The following is a 15,478-nucleotide window of genomic DNA, read 5'->3' on the forward strand; positions in this document are numbered from 1 at the left end:
CCAGCGGCCATGGCTCATGGGCCCAGCCGCTCCACGGCATGCGGGATCCTCCCAGACAGGGGCAAGAACCCATATCCCCTGCATCGGCAGGCGGACTCTCAACCACTGCGCCACCAGGGAAGGGAAGCCCTTTAGGTCTTCTTGAAAGGTGGTTGGTGTCCCTCCACATGAACCGCATGCAGAGGTTCCATTTACACTCAATAACTTCTGTGTATTTCTCTGCAAACACATTTGTGTGTGTGTGTGTGTGTGTGTGTGTGTGTGTGTGTGTGTGTGTGTGCGCGTGCTGGATCATGTTCTTTACTTCTCTGAGCACTTTCTCTCCCACTAATTATTTAAAAGAAAAAAAAACAGATTAGAAACAACAACAATAACAGGTAGAACAATATCACAATAATGAAGTACTTAGGTTTCACTTAGATTTATATAACTTTTGTTTACAAAGCAGTTTCATCTATCTAATCTCATTTGATTCTCTCTGTGAAGAATTTTTATGCTAATTATATATGTGAAAAAAACATGAAGCTCAGAAGTGTTAAACTATTTGCTTAATTCCACATGGCAAACAAATGAAGGAACCAGGTTTTAATACTTAACTAATCCCAAATCAATTCTTTCTCTACTACACATATTGTATTATTCCTAAATAGGTATTGCCTGTCTAAATAGGTTAATATTTTATTAACAGAATTTGCATCATGTCTGTAAAAAGGGGGTCAAGAACAGTAGCAAAATTATTCTAGATTCTAGAATTCTAGTTCTAGAATCTATAACTACTATCTCCCCAAAACCCCAAGAAGGGAAGGCTAGAGACTAGTACTTTGGTGCAACTGCTTGCTTTCCTTATAAATTCACTTTTGAAAAAAATATTTATCAAATATAAGAAACAAAAAATGAAAAAATGAATATAATAAGATCTTTGCCTTTGAAGAACTAAAATATCTAATTGTATTTAACTGTAAACAAAATATAAGGCAGGATGAGGTAAGTACCATAATAAATAGACATAGTGGAAGTAGATGAGGGGAGTACTGAACAAAGTTTTGTACTACAAGTCCAGATAAGAGCTAAATGTTATTCTCATTCTTTTAATTTATCCCACTCTAGACAGTACACAAGATATAAAGCAGAAACTAACAACAAAAAAATAGTACACAATATTGCAAATTTCTGTCATAATGATGGTTTTCAGGGCCATCTTTTTATTTTAATTTTTTTATTGAAGTATAGTTGATTTACAACGTTGCATTAGATTCAGGTGTACAGCAAAGTGATTCAGATATATGTATATACCTATGTATGTTTATATATATATATTTTTTCGGATTCTTTTCTGTTACAGGTTATTACAAAATATTGAGTATAGTTCCCTGTGCTATACAATAGGTCCTTTTTGGTTATCTATTTTATATACAGTAGTGTGTATATGTTAATCTCAAACTCCTAACTTATCTCCCCCATTTTTCTTTTGGTAACCATAAGTTTGTTTTCTATGCCGTACTCTTTAGAATTTTTGATTTCATATCAAAACAACATTCTGCAGTATTTTGAATTAATTTTATACTTCCTATAACTTTCTTGCTACTTTGTTTCTATCATTTCTAGCTGTTATTTACTTTTATTTATTTATTTATTTTTGTTCAGCTCTCTGCTGCTATGGCTTTTTCCCTGAATCTTTCAATTAATGTTATAAATGTAAAAACTTTAGCGAAGCTTTTTTGTAAACCACACTGATAACTTTGTTTTTTGATTGAGAGAAACCTGGCCTATAGTTAATTATTCTGTGCTGTTTCCTTTAGTAATCATTTTTACATTCTGTCCTTTTTCTTCAGTAGTGTCAGTGTCTTAATTAAAATCCAGTTTTAACTGAATCAGTTCAATATATGTTGTGTACCTATGATGTACCAGGCACCATGTGAAGCATAAAGATATATAAAACAAGTTCTCTGTCCTGAAGGAGCTCACAGTCTAGCTTCCTACTTTACTAATACTGTCAGTACTTAGAAAATGTAAATTAGCAGCTCTCAGTTACTTTCTGGAAGACTTTTTTGTTTTGTTTTTTAATTTTTTTTAATTTGGAAGTTTTTATGGCGTGCCTACTATGTATTGGGAAATGTATGGATATATAATAACGATCCACATAACTCTCCTCTAGTTTTCCCAATTATTCTCTAGTTTTACTTTCTGTTATTTTCCATTCCTAAAAAGCATTTAATCTTAATTTGAATCAATATATGTACTAGTCAGTTTCTATATCCTGTACATAAGCATCCACAACTTTGCATCAATTCTGCATGAAAAATTCTATATCCTGTACATACGCATCCACATCTTTGCAACAGTTCTACATGAAAAAGCTGTCACCAATCACAATGCTAATCAAGCATACATTATATAAGCTGATTTTTTTTTTTTTTAAGTTTTGTCTGTGTTGGGTCTTCACTGCTGCGTGCGGGCTTTCTCTAGTTGTGGTGAGTGGGGGCTACTCTTTGTTGTGGTGCGCGGGCTTCTTATTGCGGTGGCTTCTCTTGTTTTGGAACATGGGCTGTAGGTGCACAGGCTCCAGTAGTTGCAGCATGCAGGCTCAGTAGTTGTGGCTTTCGGACTTAGTTGTTCTGTGGCACGTGGGATCTTTCCGGACTAGGGATGGAACCTGTGTCCCCTGCATTGGCAGGCGGATTCTTAACCACTGTGCCACGCCCACAGGGAAGTCCCAATCAAATATACATTATAAAATAAAACTTTAAAAATGTATCCACAAGCCTGGCTCCTAAACAAATTTTATTTACTTTAGATTTTTTAGCCATGCAGTTTTAACGGAGTAGTAAAATGACGTTGTATTCTACCTCTTCCCTGGCGGTCCAGTGGTTAAGACTCCACACTCCCAACACAGGGGGCACGGGTTTGATCCCTGGTTGGGGAACTAAGATTCCGCATGCTGCACAGCGCGGCCTTAAAAAACAAACACGTTAGTGTTATGATCACAAACATTTCTGCATTTGTATAGTTATGGCTTTATTCTAGTATATTGATATGCCATAATTAAGTCTCCAAATATTTTATATGAAGTTAAAATATTTTAATATTACAAAGTGCAACTATAAATGGGATTACTGAATCAAAGGCAGGCACTTTAATGAGTGTATCATTTATATTTACATTAAAATAAAAGGAATTTATTGGAATTACAACAACAATCCGATTTACTAGATCCTGTTTGGTATTTACAAATGTGTGTAGGAGGCAAATTGTCTTTTGTAATTTTACAAATGCAATAGTATCAATAGCATCACGGTTTGGAAAGCCCGTTGCATATTGCTAATCTTGATACAAATGTAAGGTAGCACTAACGTGGCATGTTCACATATTTAAGGGCTTGAATAAAAGCTTACTACGAAACCCTAAAACATTTCTTCTTCCCCACTTTGGCTTTAGAGTAAAACACTGACATTCTTTCGTAGACAGTTGAGTTTGGGTCTGTGATTTTCTAGTAAGAACTATCCAGCAAGTGGTTTCGGTTCCGCGAAGAGCTTCGGCAGATTTCAGGTAGCACGGAGGGCTGGCCAGGCCGAACCTCTGCCGGCTGGCCTAGTCACTGGGTCTGCAGCTGGGGTGGCGCCTGCTCTGGGTAGGCAGGTCGAGGAACGAGTCTTTGGCAGACCCCGAGGCCACAACTTCCCCAGGTCACTTCTTACCGCAAAGAGTGTCGTAGTAGAATCAGGGCCGGTCTGGATCCCTCCCAGCCCGGCCCCCGCTGGCAGTTCTGCGCAGGCGCGGCAGTCGTGCGACATCCGTCACTTACGGCGGAAGTGGTTTGTGCTGGGAGTTGGTGGCGCGGTGCAGGGCTCTTAGGAACGAACGGCTTGGGCGCGGGTAATCAGCTCCCTTTCCCCTTTTCTCTACCTCTTCTAGGTTCTTGGGAGTACGGCGGAGCTTCCGGACCTGATGCGGGCGCCCGGTCGTGGACTGTCCCACCCTGTTCCTCTACTGCTCGGGGTGCTCCGCGCCCAGGTGGGGGTGAGGGGCGGGGTCGCGGCTGGGCTGGACTCCATCCTGGTGTCTTCGTCTTGAAATCTCCCGGGTAACTCACGGTTTTTCTTGTTTTCCAAGACTGGTATCCGGGGACTGTGACTTGCAGGGTCCACCATGGAACCAGAGCAGATGCTGGAGGGACAGACGCAGGTACCAGAAAGCCCTGGATTCAGGGTGGTGGTGTGAAGCAAGGAAGAGTGGCTGATGTTTCTGTGACCGGTGTTTTGTTTTCTAGGTTGCAGAAAATCCCCACTCTGAGTACGGTCTCACAGACAACGTCGAGGTAACTTGCCCAGTTCCTATGCCGTATATTTGCGTCTCTTATGAACTGGAGAAAACTTGGGTTTCATTTTTACTAGGTTGCTTTGCACAAGGGAAAACTTTATCGTCACGAACGAAATAGTATCAAATTATGGGAAACTTGTTTTATTAGCGGTACTAATACTTCGTGGTATGCAGACGTACACATCAGCTGAGTCGAGAGGTTGAATTTTGAAAATTATATAGAGAAACAAACATACATTACTGATGGAGACTCAGAATACTTTTGCTTGGTGGCTACTAATGCTCTGTTGGGATACTGCATTGGAAAAACTGCGCATCACAATTAAGAAGCCCATTGTATTTGTAGCAGAATAGTGTGCTGGTGAAGTCAACATTTAGTAAATGTTGATATCTTTGCAGAGTTCAGTAGTAGGTGCCATTGGAAGCTATAACAGGTAGTAGACACTGTTTTTGCCTTACATGGTTGAGTCTGAATTCAGAGAGTACATGTGAAAAAATGTGCAAAAGAAGGTATACTTTTATAGAGCTTTTTCATACAGGTACTAAGAAGTTGCTGTCTAAAAGAAGAAGTTACTTTGTAAATGAATGAATAAATGCTGGAACAGTTGAATTAACCAGAGCTAGGTGGGATTGGTTAGGAAAACAGAGAGTTCCTGGAAGAGATGTGGGTGTTTTACGAGGTGGGTGGGGAGATATCATCAATAATTAAGTTTGGATAAATGAGGGCAGGAGCATTTCCAAGCAGAGTAATAATAGTAATAGCTGCTAATATTAGTCCTTTTACTATGTGCCAGGCACACTCCTAAGTAACTTCCATGTATTTTCAGTCTTGCAAGGCTCAGAGAATTTGAGTAACTTCTCTAAGATCACTAGGAAGTAAGTGGAGAGTTGTGTGTTAAACCTAAGCAGGCTGACATTTTTGAGGTGGAATTAAATTGTATTGCTGATCTTGACCAACTACTAGAGTTCCCTGGCATGTGGAGTGACTACTCTCTGCCTATAAAATTGCTAGGAATGTTTGTTGGTTGGATTATCAGGGTTAAGAAAATCTGAGTCTTTTCATAATGCAGTTTTTAATTGAACTGCTGTGCTGAATCAGGTGAAGATACTTTATGCCACTTATCATTTAAGAGATTTCTTTTTAGGCATCAGCAGTCTTCTTGATGGTGCTTGTGTATGGAGGCAGAGCCATAATACAGTAGAGCAGTGATACCAAATGTTTTGTTTTTCAAACCCTCAGACCAATTTCCATGGTAAAGTGAGAAAAAAAATAAGGAGAGTGGAGTGAGTACTGATGGTACATTATTTGGTGATTGGTTTTCTTGCTTCCATAATTTTAAAATGCCTGTTCTTTTATGAGTTATGGTGATAGTAAAATAATAATTATGCTTGTTTGTTTGTAAGTTTTTACTTGGTAAAATAGAGTTAACAACCCTATGTTAGTCCCTTCATTCACTGTATTATTTTATTTTTAATTTACTTGTTTGTGATATCTCAGAGTCTGGAAACCACTACTCTACAGCTGCTGCTGCTGCTTTTTGTCTTAGAATTCCATTTTATGTCCATTATTGACTTACAGTTTTTTTAGGTTGTTGCTTTAGGACTTATCGGACGGAAGTTTAACTTCCCACAATTTACCTTCAACTGGTATCATATCTTTTCATGTATGGTATAAGGACCTTATAACAGTATCCTTCCATTTTCTCTCTCCTTGCCTTTATACTATTGTTATCATATATTATATTTATACATATGTTATAAACCCTGCAATTGATTATTTTTATTTAAAAAGTCAATTATCCTTTTTATTTTATTTTATTAAAATTTTTTTATTGTTTACTTAACATTATAGTTACTTTATTGCTCTAGAAAATTTAGTTTTTAAAACTATCAGATTACATACATAGTGATGATGAGACTACCCCCCCCCAACAATCAACTGTATATTATGAGGCTTCTCTAACTTGGTAGATAACTATTACAAAATTACAAAAATAGCTGGTTACAGTTGAGCTATCAAGTAGGTATCACATTTCTGTAGATTGAAAAGTTGAATAAAAAGAAAACTGATGTTACTGATAAGTCGCTGAGTGTATCTGAGAAATCCAAGCTACATGCACACAGAAAAAAACTGGTTACAAAAACCATTACGTTACTCTGTATTAACATTTTGCAATGTTTTAAACATTTCCAATCATGCAACAATAATAAAGATCAGAATGAATTTTATAAAGGAGTTGATGGAAGCTCAACAAACGTATTTAACATATTATACAACTAAAATCACATCATAACACATCCAGTTCTCCCAAATTTATCTATGCATTACAGCATTGAAATGCACACTATTTCCTCCACAACTCCTCCTCTGGCCCCATTTCTATTCAATAACGTTATCTATATAAACCTTTCTGTTTAATCTTTTAAATCAGATTTGATGGGTAAGTATGTATAGTCTTCAGTATTTCAGAACAGATACCAAGTTTAGTCACATGCTCAGTCTTCAGTTACATTCCTTTCAGAAAGCATCTGAACTGCTGCAATTGTCTATGAAAATTCAAGCCTAAGAAACCGAGAAAACTGGCAGTCAAGAATCTGATCTAAGTAATTGTGTAAACTACAATAATACTAAAACCTATGTGTGCACATTTCTAGAAGAAGGATTTCCTGTTTGAGAAATGTTACTCAATGGGTCTCTGAAAGGAAAACTGTCTGACTACTGCTCTTTGATGTAAAACGCTTAGGTGACCACAAGTATTTAACCCAATTGGCTAACAGTCTTACAGTTGGGCCTTTTAAAATATTCAAAGCCACAGAAGTAATTATGAAAATAAAATTTTGGAAGATCATAGCATAAGATACATATAGAATTCCTATTATAATGGTACATCCAAAATAAATCTGTCCTAACAAAGCAGCACAAAATCAATTTAAAAACAATTTGAAATTAAATAGTGGGAAGTGTTTTTGTTAAAATCATCAACCAAAATTACTGAATGGCAAAAGAATACTGTCTCAAAATATACTGAATTTACATGTTAATATTACCATAATGAACTCATGCCAGATATAAATTCAAGTTACTAATTAGATGAAAACGAATTTTAGAGCTATTTTTACAAGAGAAATAAACGTACTTCATGATAAAGGCACAGCAGCGTCTAAAGAATTTTTGGTACATTTATCACAAGATTTAAATTTCCTTAACTATTAACAACACATTACAATAAAGTTTCTCAGAAAGTGTTTAAAAGGCTTGATTTAACATGCCAGGAAAATGATTATTTTTCTTTTGAGATGCATTTATGTAAATTATGTAAATTGCAGTGAGGTCAGTTTTACACCTGGAATTAACCATTCCTAGCAGAAGTACCAGCAGCTAACAGTGCTTATTTATATTACACATAACTTAGCTGGATGTTAAACTATGCAACTGTTGGTGCCAGTCTGCTTATAAAGACAATGCTCTGGAGACGAAGTCTTCTCACAAACAGTGGGCAAGCAGGTTTCATTATTAGATGTTTAACAACAATCCTCTGTTCATTAAACAAGGTCCAATAATATGGATTTCTTCTAGAGGAGTATCGAACAGTAAGCAATCTATGGTATATAAAAGGCTGGAGCAAACTTCCTTGACCCCTAAAAAGCATTAAAACTGTAGCAGGCATCAAGAATATTTCATGACAAGCAATGAATTTCAGAATATTCTGTTGATTAGCGCTGAATTTATCCGAGAGGTCTCAGCAGAGGTAAACTATTTGCACCCTTTGCATCAAGGCACCTTTTTCGTGTATGTGGCAGTATGAAGCGAAGAAAATAACAAGACTGGGAAATACTCATTGTAACGGGGTAGGAATTGAGAAAGATGAGTGAACAGAACAGGTAGTGACAGCTGTCCTCTAACAAAGCCTGGGCCAGGAATGCTCTGCTTAACTGGAAGTGTAGTAAGCTTTGGTGCAGCCTCAGAGCACTAGCCAGAGCATTTGCCAGCAAAGCACGTTGGTAAAAGCTTGCTACTTCATGCAACCCAAGAAGAGGCAGAACAAAGAGCAGTAAACTATGAACAAGCGAGAAAGCAACATTGCCGTGGCCAGTTTATTGGCCGTGATGAATTGCATTGCGCCCGCCTCTTGGGGGCCGTTCGGGGCCGTGTCCACCATGGGGGGCTTATTACACACGCGTCTGGGAGGCTGTCCGGCACACCCGAGAGCACAGCTGGGTTTCTAGAAAGACCAGAGTGAAGGCGGAGCTGCGGAGCAAGGCCCAAGACGGCCGACCTAACGCCGCCGGCTCCAGGTTATTGCTGAACCCGGAAGTGCTCCCTTGACTTCCGTCCAATTATCTTTTTAAAAGAGATTTGAACAGTACGAGTAAGGAGTGTTTCACGTTTATCCGTGTAATTGTCATTTCTGGGTTCTCCATTCTTCTGTGTAGATCCAGCTGGTATCATTTCCCATCCTCCTGAAGGGCTTTCTTTAACATTTCTTGTAGTGGAGGTTGGCTGGGAAGGAATTCTTTAAGGTTCTGAATGTCTGAAAAGGTAATTATTTTGCCTTTGCTTTTGAGGTATTTTTGCTGAGTATTTGCTCCACTGTCTTCTGGCTGACATTGTTTCTGCTGAAAAGTCTGCTATCATTCCTATCTTTGCTCTTCTGTAGTTAACGTCTTCTCTTTGTGCTTTTAAGATTTTTTACTGGTTTTAAATAATTTGATTATAATGTGTCTTGGCGTAATTTTTTTTTAATGTTTCTTGTGCTTAGGATTCATTGAGTTTCTTGGATCTTTGGGTTTAGAGTTTTCATTAAATTTGAAAAAATTTCAGCCATTATTTCTTCAAATATTTTCAAGTATTTTGTTAGCTTAATTTACTAATTCTTTGCTTAGTCTTCTTGAACATATGGAATATATTATAATAACTGGTTTAATGGCATTGCCTATGCTATCTGTATCATTTCTGTGTCTGTTTCTGTGAATTGGTTTTTCTCTTCATTATGGGTAATTTTTTCTGCTTCTTTGCCTCTCTGGTAATTTTTATTGGAGGCTGGGCATCATGAATGTTACCTTGTTGGGTACTGGTTATTTTTGTATTTCTTCATATACTCTTGGGCTTTGTTCTAGGACTCGGTTAGGTTACTTGGAAACAATTTGATCTTTTGAGGTTTGCCTTTAAGCTTTTTTAGGTGGGACCAGACCAACCTTTAGTTTAGACTTAATTTCTTCCTCTTGTGTATTCTACCCAGTGCTTCATGTGTTATGAGGTTTTCCCATCCTGGGTCACAGGAACATGAACTACTCCTGGCCTGTGTGAACTCCAGGGTTTGTGCCTCCTGCTTCCTCCAAGTGGTTTTTTCTTCTGGCCTTGAGTAGTTCCCTCACACATTTTGTAAAACATTTTGTAAAACATTGCAAAATGTTAATACAGAGTAACGTAATGGTTTTTGTAACCAGTTTTTTTTCTGTGTGCATGTAGCTTGGATTTCTCAGATACACTCAGTGACTTATCAGTAACATCAGTTTTCTTTTTATTCAACTTTTCAATCTACAGAAATGTGATACCTACTTGATAGCTCAACTGTAACCAGCTATTTTTGTAATTTTGTAATAGTTATCTACCAAGTTAGAGAAGCCTCATAATATACAGTTGATTGTTGGGGGGGGGGGTAGTCTCATTATCACTATGTATGTAATCTGATAGTTTTAAAAACTAAATTTTCTATAGCAATAAAGTAACTATAATGTTAAGTAAACAATAAAAAATTTTTAATAAAATAAAAAAAATAATTGACTTTTTAAAGAAAAATAAAAATCAATTGCAGGGTTTGTAACATATGTAGAAATATAAGATAACAATAGTATAAAGGCAAGGAGAGAGGAAATGGAAGGATACTGTTATAAGGTTCTTATACCATACATGAAAAGAGGGGACTACTCAAGGCCAGAAGAAAAAACCACTTGGAAGAAGAGTTCCCTCACACTCATGCTCTGATAAATACTCACTTGAAAACTGGAAGGCAATCTCTTAGTCTCTTTCTATGCAACTCTCTCCTCTCTGTGAAAGTTTCCTTTTCAGTACTCTTCTCTGCAAGTTCTAGTTCTCTTGGTTTCCCTGAATTTTCAACTCTGTCTTCTCAACTTAGGGAGACTTCAGGGCTCTGCTTGGGGTCCTTCTCCCTGGGTTTTGTTGTATAAGTTCTCTAGGCAGGATGCAGTAAGCTGGGGCAATCATAGGATTCACCTAATTTTTTCCCATTTTTGTGATCATTGTTCTGCACTCTTAAAAGCTTAATGTGTGTGTGTGTGTGTGTGTGTGTGTGTGTGTGTGTGTGTGTTTGTGGTTGGATATACATTTGATCCTAGAACAACCCAGGTTTGAACTGCATGGGTCCACTTAAAAGTGGATTTTTTTTCAGTAGTAAGTACTGTAGTACTACACGATTTCCAGTTGCTTGAATCCACGGATATGGAACTGTAGATACAGAACCACAGATATGGAGGAACAGCCTGTATAAAGGGCCAACTGTAAGTTATAAGTGGATTTTTGGCTGGGCAGAGGGTCATGTTGTTCAGGCATCAACTGTATATTTTTTAGATTAATTCAGGATTTTGACTTTACTGAAAGTAAGCATAGCAATTGGCACATAGTGGATAATCAGTAAATGTTTAAATGAAATAAATGAGAGGATTTGGTCAAGGAGCTTATTATAGGATCTATCAGAGTTGCTTAGGCATTGCTGTTTCTTTTTCTTTCTTTTTTTTAAAAATTAATTTATTTGGCTGTGTTGGGTCTTCATTTCTGTGAGAGGGCTTTCTCTAGTTGTGGCGAGCGGGGGCCACTCTTCATCGCGGTGTGCGGGCCTCTCACTATCGTGGCCTCTCTTGTTGTGGAGCACAAGCTCCAGACGTGCAGGCTCAGTAGTTGTGGCTCATGGGCCTAGTTGCTCCGTGGCATGTGGGATCTTCCCAGACCAGGGCTCGAACCTGTGTCCCCTGCGTTGGCAGGCAGATTCTCAACCACTGCGCCACCAGGGAAGGCCCATTGCTGTTTCTTAATGAAGGTATTGGGATGTCATGTAATTGACTAGTTTTTATCATATATGGGTATTTGTTGAAATTTACTGGTGAACTATAAGTTTCTTAATTCATGGGCAAATGAAATAACTGTTTCATACATTAAATAAGTATAGGTAATTATTTTTATTAAGTCCAAAAATTAGATTGAAAAATCACAAGCAAAACTAGACAAGTTACCTGACATAGTTCTGGCAAGTGTTTTTGGAAAGCAAGGTATGTATGTTGTAGTTATATGCTTAAAGTTTTTTCTCAGTTTTTACAAAATAAAATTTTCTTTAAAAAAATTAAGTGTAGAATTTTTTTGTTTGTAATCGTTGACTATCCAGTTCTAGTATGATTGGAACAAATTTCATTTAAATGAAAGTGCTCTTAATAGTGTTTTGTCTTTGAGATAGCCACTTATTTCTAAATTTCTGAAATGACAGATTTTTCAGAAGAAGGCAAAGTTTTCCAGTAAAGTAGTTTTTGATGCTCTGGATGTCAGGTGAATTTATATGAAAGGCCCAGATTTTGGGGGGTTCTTAGACGGAGGAAGTGTAAGTCATCATTTCCGAAACATCATTTAAATATCACATTAATGATCTTTCCCATATTAGTCATTTCTTCTATTTTTTGGCTAATTTTACTTTATATTTTTTCTTAAATTTACTCATTTTTAAAAAATCATAGATGCATTTGTTTAGAAAAGAAACAAATGGAAAAGCATTCTCATTGCTGTAGAGGGTAACCGTAAAAATGAAAACAATGAATACAAAACAGTGGTAATAAATTTTAGCTAGATTCTGTTGCCAGTTGAAGTCTCTAAGCTGAAGCCTGCTCTCTGTTAAGAAGGGAGTTTAGCAAGTGTTACAGAAGTGTTAAAGACATGTTAGTGCCAAACTGAGACATTGTCCTTGATATTATCTGTGATAAAAGAATTGAAACAGGACTAGTTTTCTCACTGTGATTCAGTGTTACTTAGTGTCATGTCCAGATTTTTTGAAGCACATTGTAAGAAGGTGTGTTCTCATGAAGAAAAGAAAAGGGACTTGTATTTATTCCTAAAAAGGCAGAAAGAAAGAGAGAAAGTAAGTGTAGGATCTGGAGATACGACATTAAAAGAATGAGATATTATGGTGCCTTCAGAAAATGCTTGAATGAAATTTAGAAATGGGTCTGATTTTATTTTGGCAGAAAGATTTGCAGTTCAATCAGCTTTCTAGTCATTGATTTACATTTTCTATTAGTTTTATATTTCCATTAATTTTGGTTTAGCACTCAAAATAATCTAGTTATTTTTAAATATTCATGCATGTTTTTTGAATTCACTAGAGGATAGTAGAAAATGAGAAAATTAATGCAGAAAAGTCATCAAAACAGAAAGTGGATCTCCAGTCTTTGCCAACTCGTGCCTATCTGGATCAGACAGTTGTGCCTATCTTATTACAAGGACTTGCTGTGCTTGCAAAGGAAAGGTAAGATAATAGTGTCTGCAAATGGAGTTACCAGAAAAAGCAAAATAAAAACTTCCCTAGTTGAAATATCATGAGTTATGTATAGTTATTTTTTTACTATATAAGGAATTTATAGATACTGAAGTTTTTTAAAAACAAGTCAGCCATAATCTCAATTAAGACACTTATTTTTCTACTAGTCTTAGATCATATGCATATTTGTAATCATGGTATACATGTAATTTTATATCTCCTTTTTACTTAAAATTATAAGATAAAACTTCTTCCATATCTTTACAGAGCCTTCATGATTATAAATGAAATTATAGTATCACAGTTAACTTAGCCATTTTCTTGTTGTTGACCATTTAGGACCAATTTCCTTTGTTATTATTGATCACCAGGTAGTTTATCTGTTTTTATACCCTTTTACTTTTGTTTAATTACTTTATGATAAATACCCAAGAATTGGTTTGCTATTTCAAATGACATGACTATTTTTATAGTGTTTGACACATAATATCATATTTCTGTCCAAAAGTTTATCCTTAAAATTCTTCAGGTGTCATCATAGCCTCAAGTGCATGTGTGTTATAAACTTTTTTTGCCAAGTTTTTTAAATTTACATTTCTTTGTTAGCACAATTACAGTTTTTCTCTTTTCTGTACATGTTTTCTGTACAAAAGTTCTTTTTGTATAAGTAAATCCAATAAGAAAATTTTGTTGTAAGTTACATTAGTCAACATTTATTGGGTGTAAATTATGTTTTTCTCAAAGACTAATAATGAACACTGTAGTAAACTGACATAACTTGATAAGGAACTTGATGGAACATATCTGAGTTATTTAGAATAGGTGTATTACTTAGTTTTATTTTTTAATTAATTTATTTTTATTACTTAGTGTTAAGTTAAAAAATTAAATGAATAAACAATAAGTATTTGTTTTGGATTGTTATATTTATAAAATAGGATTTATTTTTGACTGCAAGATATGTCTTGGCTCTACTACTGACAATTAAAATATGGGCATCTTTTATGCATTTTTGTTCTTTCTCTAAAGAAGGCCAATATATCAGAAATTCTAAATATTACTTTAAATGCTAGAAGAAAAGAATTTGAAGAAGTTTTACGGTAACATTCTATTAGTAAATACAGTTTTTAAGTAAGCATTCTAGCAAAATAATTCATCAAATTAGCTGTAAATATTATGTAACAAGTATTGTCTCTGTCTAGGTAGTTCAAAAGGTTGTTTAAAGTGCTAGGAGAATGTTTTGAGATCATTGTAAATCAATTCTAAATATGCCTTTTTTTTTTTTTTAAATATGCCTTTTTATAGTAGGGTTTAAGGTAGATGTTTCCCCCAACTTTTCATCTTTGGACCTGTTTTATCAGCAAAAGCAACATATGTAAAAGTGATAAATATGAAATAACACCTCTTTATTTTATTAAAATTTTTTTTTCCAGTTTTGAGAAAAAATTTACATACGTCACTATATAAGTTTAAGGTATACAGCATAATGGTTTGATTTACATATGTTGTGAAATGATTACCACACAGGTTTAGTTAACATCCATGATCTCATATATACATATATACAATATATACATATACAATAAAAAGGAAAAAAAGAAAAAAATTTTCTTCTTGTGATGAGAACTCTTAGGATCTACTCTTTTGACAACTTTCCTGTATATCATACAGCAGTGTCAGCTATAGTTGTCATGTCGTACTTTATACCCCTAGTACTTAGAACTGGAATTTTGTACCACCTTCCTCCAACAACCCCTCTCTCTCACCTCTTAATTTTAAAATATGTTTAAGCGACTTCCCTGGCGGTCCAGTGGTTAAGACTCCGTGCTTCCACTGCAGGGGACACAGGTTTGATCCCTGGTGGGGGAACTAAGATGCCACATGCTGCACGGTGTGGCCAAAAAAACAGAAAAAAAAAGATGTTTTCATTATGGGACAATACATTTAAATTAACACGTCTCGAATATAAATTTCTAAATTTTGGATTTCTTTTCCCTTACAGACCACCAAATCCCATTGAATTTCTAGCATCCTATCTTTTAAAAAACAAGGCACAGTTTGAAGATCGAAACTGACTTATTGGGAAGAACAGAAAAATTTGGTTTCCACTGTAGATTTACATGATTAAGAGGCAACTTTAATTGCCATGATTCCCCCCCCCCCCCCCCCCATTTTGGAAGTATAAGAATCATCAGGACAGCAGAACTTATTTTGGAGTTGCAGAAGAAGACATATCTCCCTTATTGATTTAATCACATACTTATTTAATGAGTGTATTCTGTGCAGTTTTTTCTCAGATTGTCTTTAACTTTGTTTTTAAAATGACCTTCAAAATAAACTGTTAAAACATCATTATCTTACAGTAGTGTTTGTTCTATATGACAAATATTTTATGTGGTTCAGTTGTTTTCATGTATTACTTATTCCTTGTGTCTTAGAATGCTGCAGAGTTTTACAACAGTGTGAAAATACACCAGAGTCAAGTAGAATATAAAAAAATCTCAGCCAGTTTTTCTAGCGTTGTTCCTGGACCTCTTGGAGGGTAGGATTTGGACATCTTCAATTTTTAACAAACATCACCAGTGATTCTAATGCACAATAAATTGGTTTTTTTCACAATAAAT

General features: G+C 35.8%; 1 protein-coding gene and 1 pseudogene across 2 annotated transcripts; one reads left to right on the top strand and one right to left on the bottom strand.

The window, feature by feature from the left end:
- Nucleotides 1-3,775: 3,775 nt before the first annotated feature.
- Nucleotides 3,776-15,206, top strand: DPY30 (dpy-30 histone methyltransferase complex regulatory subunit). Of its 2 annotated transcripts, none has more exons than XM_027113454.1 (5): nt 3,776-4,011; nt 4,111-4,182; nt 4,268-4,315; nt 12,700-12,842; nt 14,857-15,206. In XM_027113454.1, the coding sequence occupies exons 2-5, from the start codon at nt 4,147-4,149 to the stop codon at nt 14,927-14,929; spliced, it is 300 nt and encodes a 99-aa protein (XP_026969255.1). In that variant the 5' UTR covers nt 3,776-4,011; nt 4,111-4,146; the 3' UTR covers nt 14,930-15,206. The 2 variants fall into 2 exon arrangements, with proteins under 2 accessions (XP_026969255.1, XP_026969256.1); XM_027113455.1 differs by having other exon boundaries at nt 3,776-3,873.
- Nucleotides 7,739-8,477, bottom strand: LOC113623872 (transmembrane protein 33 pseudogene; annotated as a pseudogene).
- Nucleotides 15,207-15,478: the final 272 nt, after the last annotated feature.

This window comes from Aethalodelphis obliquidens, unplaced genomic scaffold, assembly GCF_003676395.1.
Source record: "Aethalodelphis obliquidens isolate GAN/ISIS:26980383/991018 unplaced genomic scaffold, ASM367639v1 scaffold12, whole genome shotgun sequence".
NCBI classification, from domain to species: domain Eukaryota; kingdom Metazoa; phylum Chordata; class Mammalia; order Artiodactyla; family Delphinidae; genus Aethalodelphis; species Aethalodelphis obliquidens.

What these genes read in the sequence shown, in the direction of transcription:
- DPY30 (XM_027113454.1), top strand. Translation starts at nt 4,147, where the DNA reads ATGGAACCAGAGCAGATGCTGGAGGGACAGACGCAG. An exon ending in TGCTGGAGGGACAGACGCAG is followed by an intron (nt 4,183 to 4,267) that starts GTACCAGAAAGC and finishes TTTGTTTTCTAG; the next exon opens with GTTGCAGAAAATCCCCACTC. An exon ending in GTCTCACAGACAACGTCGAG is followed by an intron (nt 4,316 to 12,699) that starts GTAACTTGCCCA and finishes TGAATTCACTAG; the next exon opens with AGGATAGTAGAAAATGAGAA.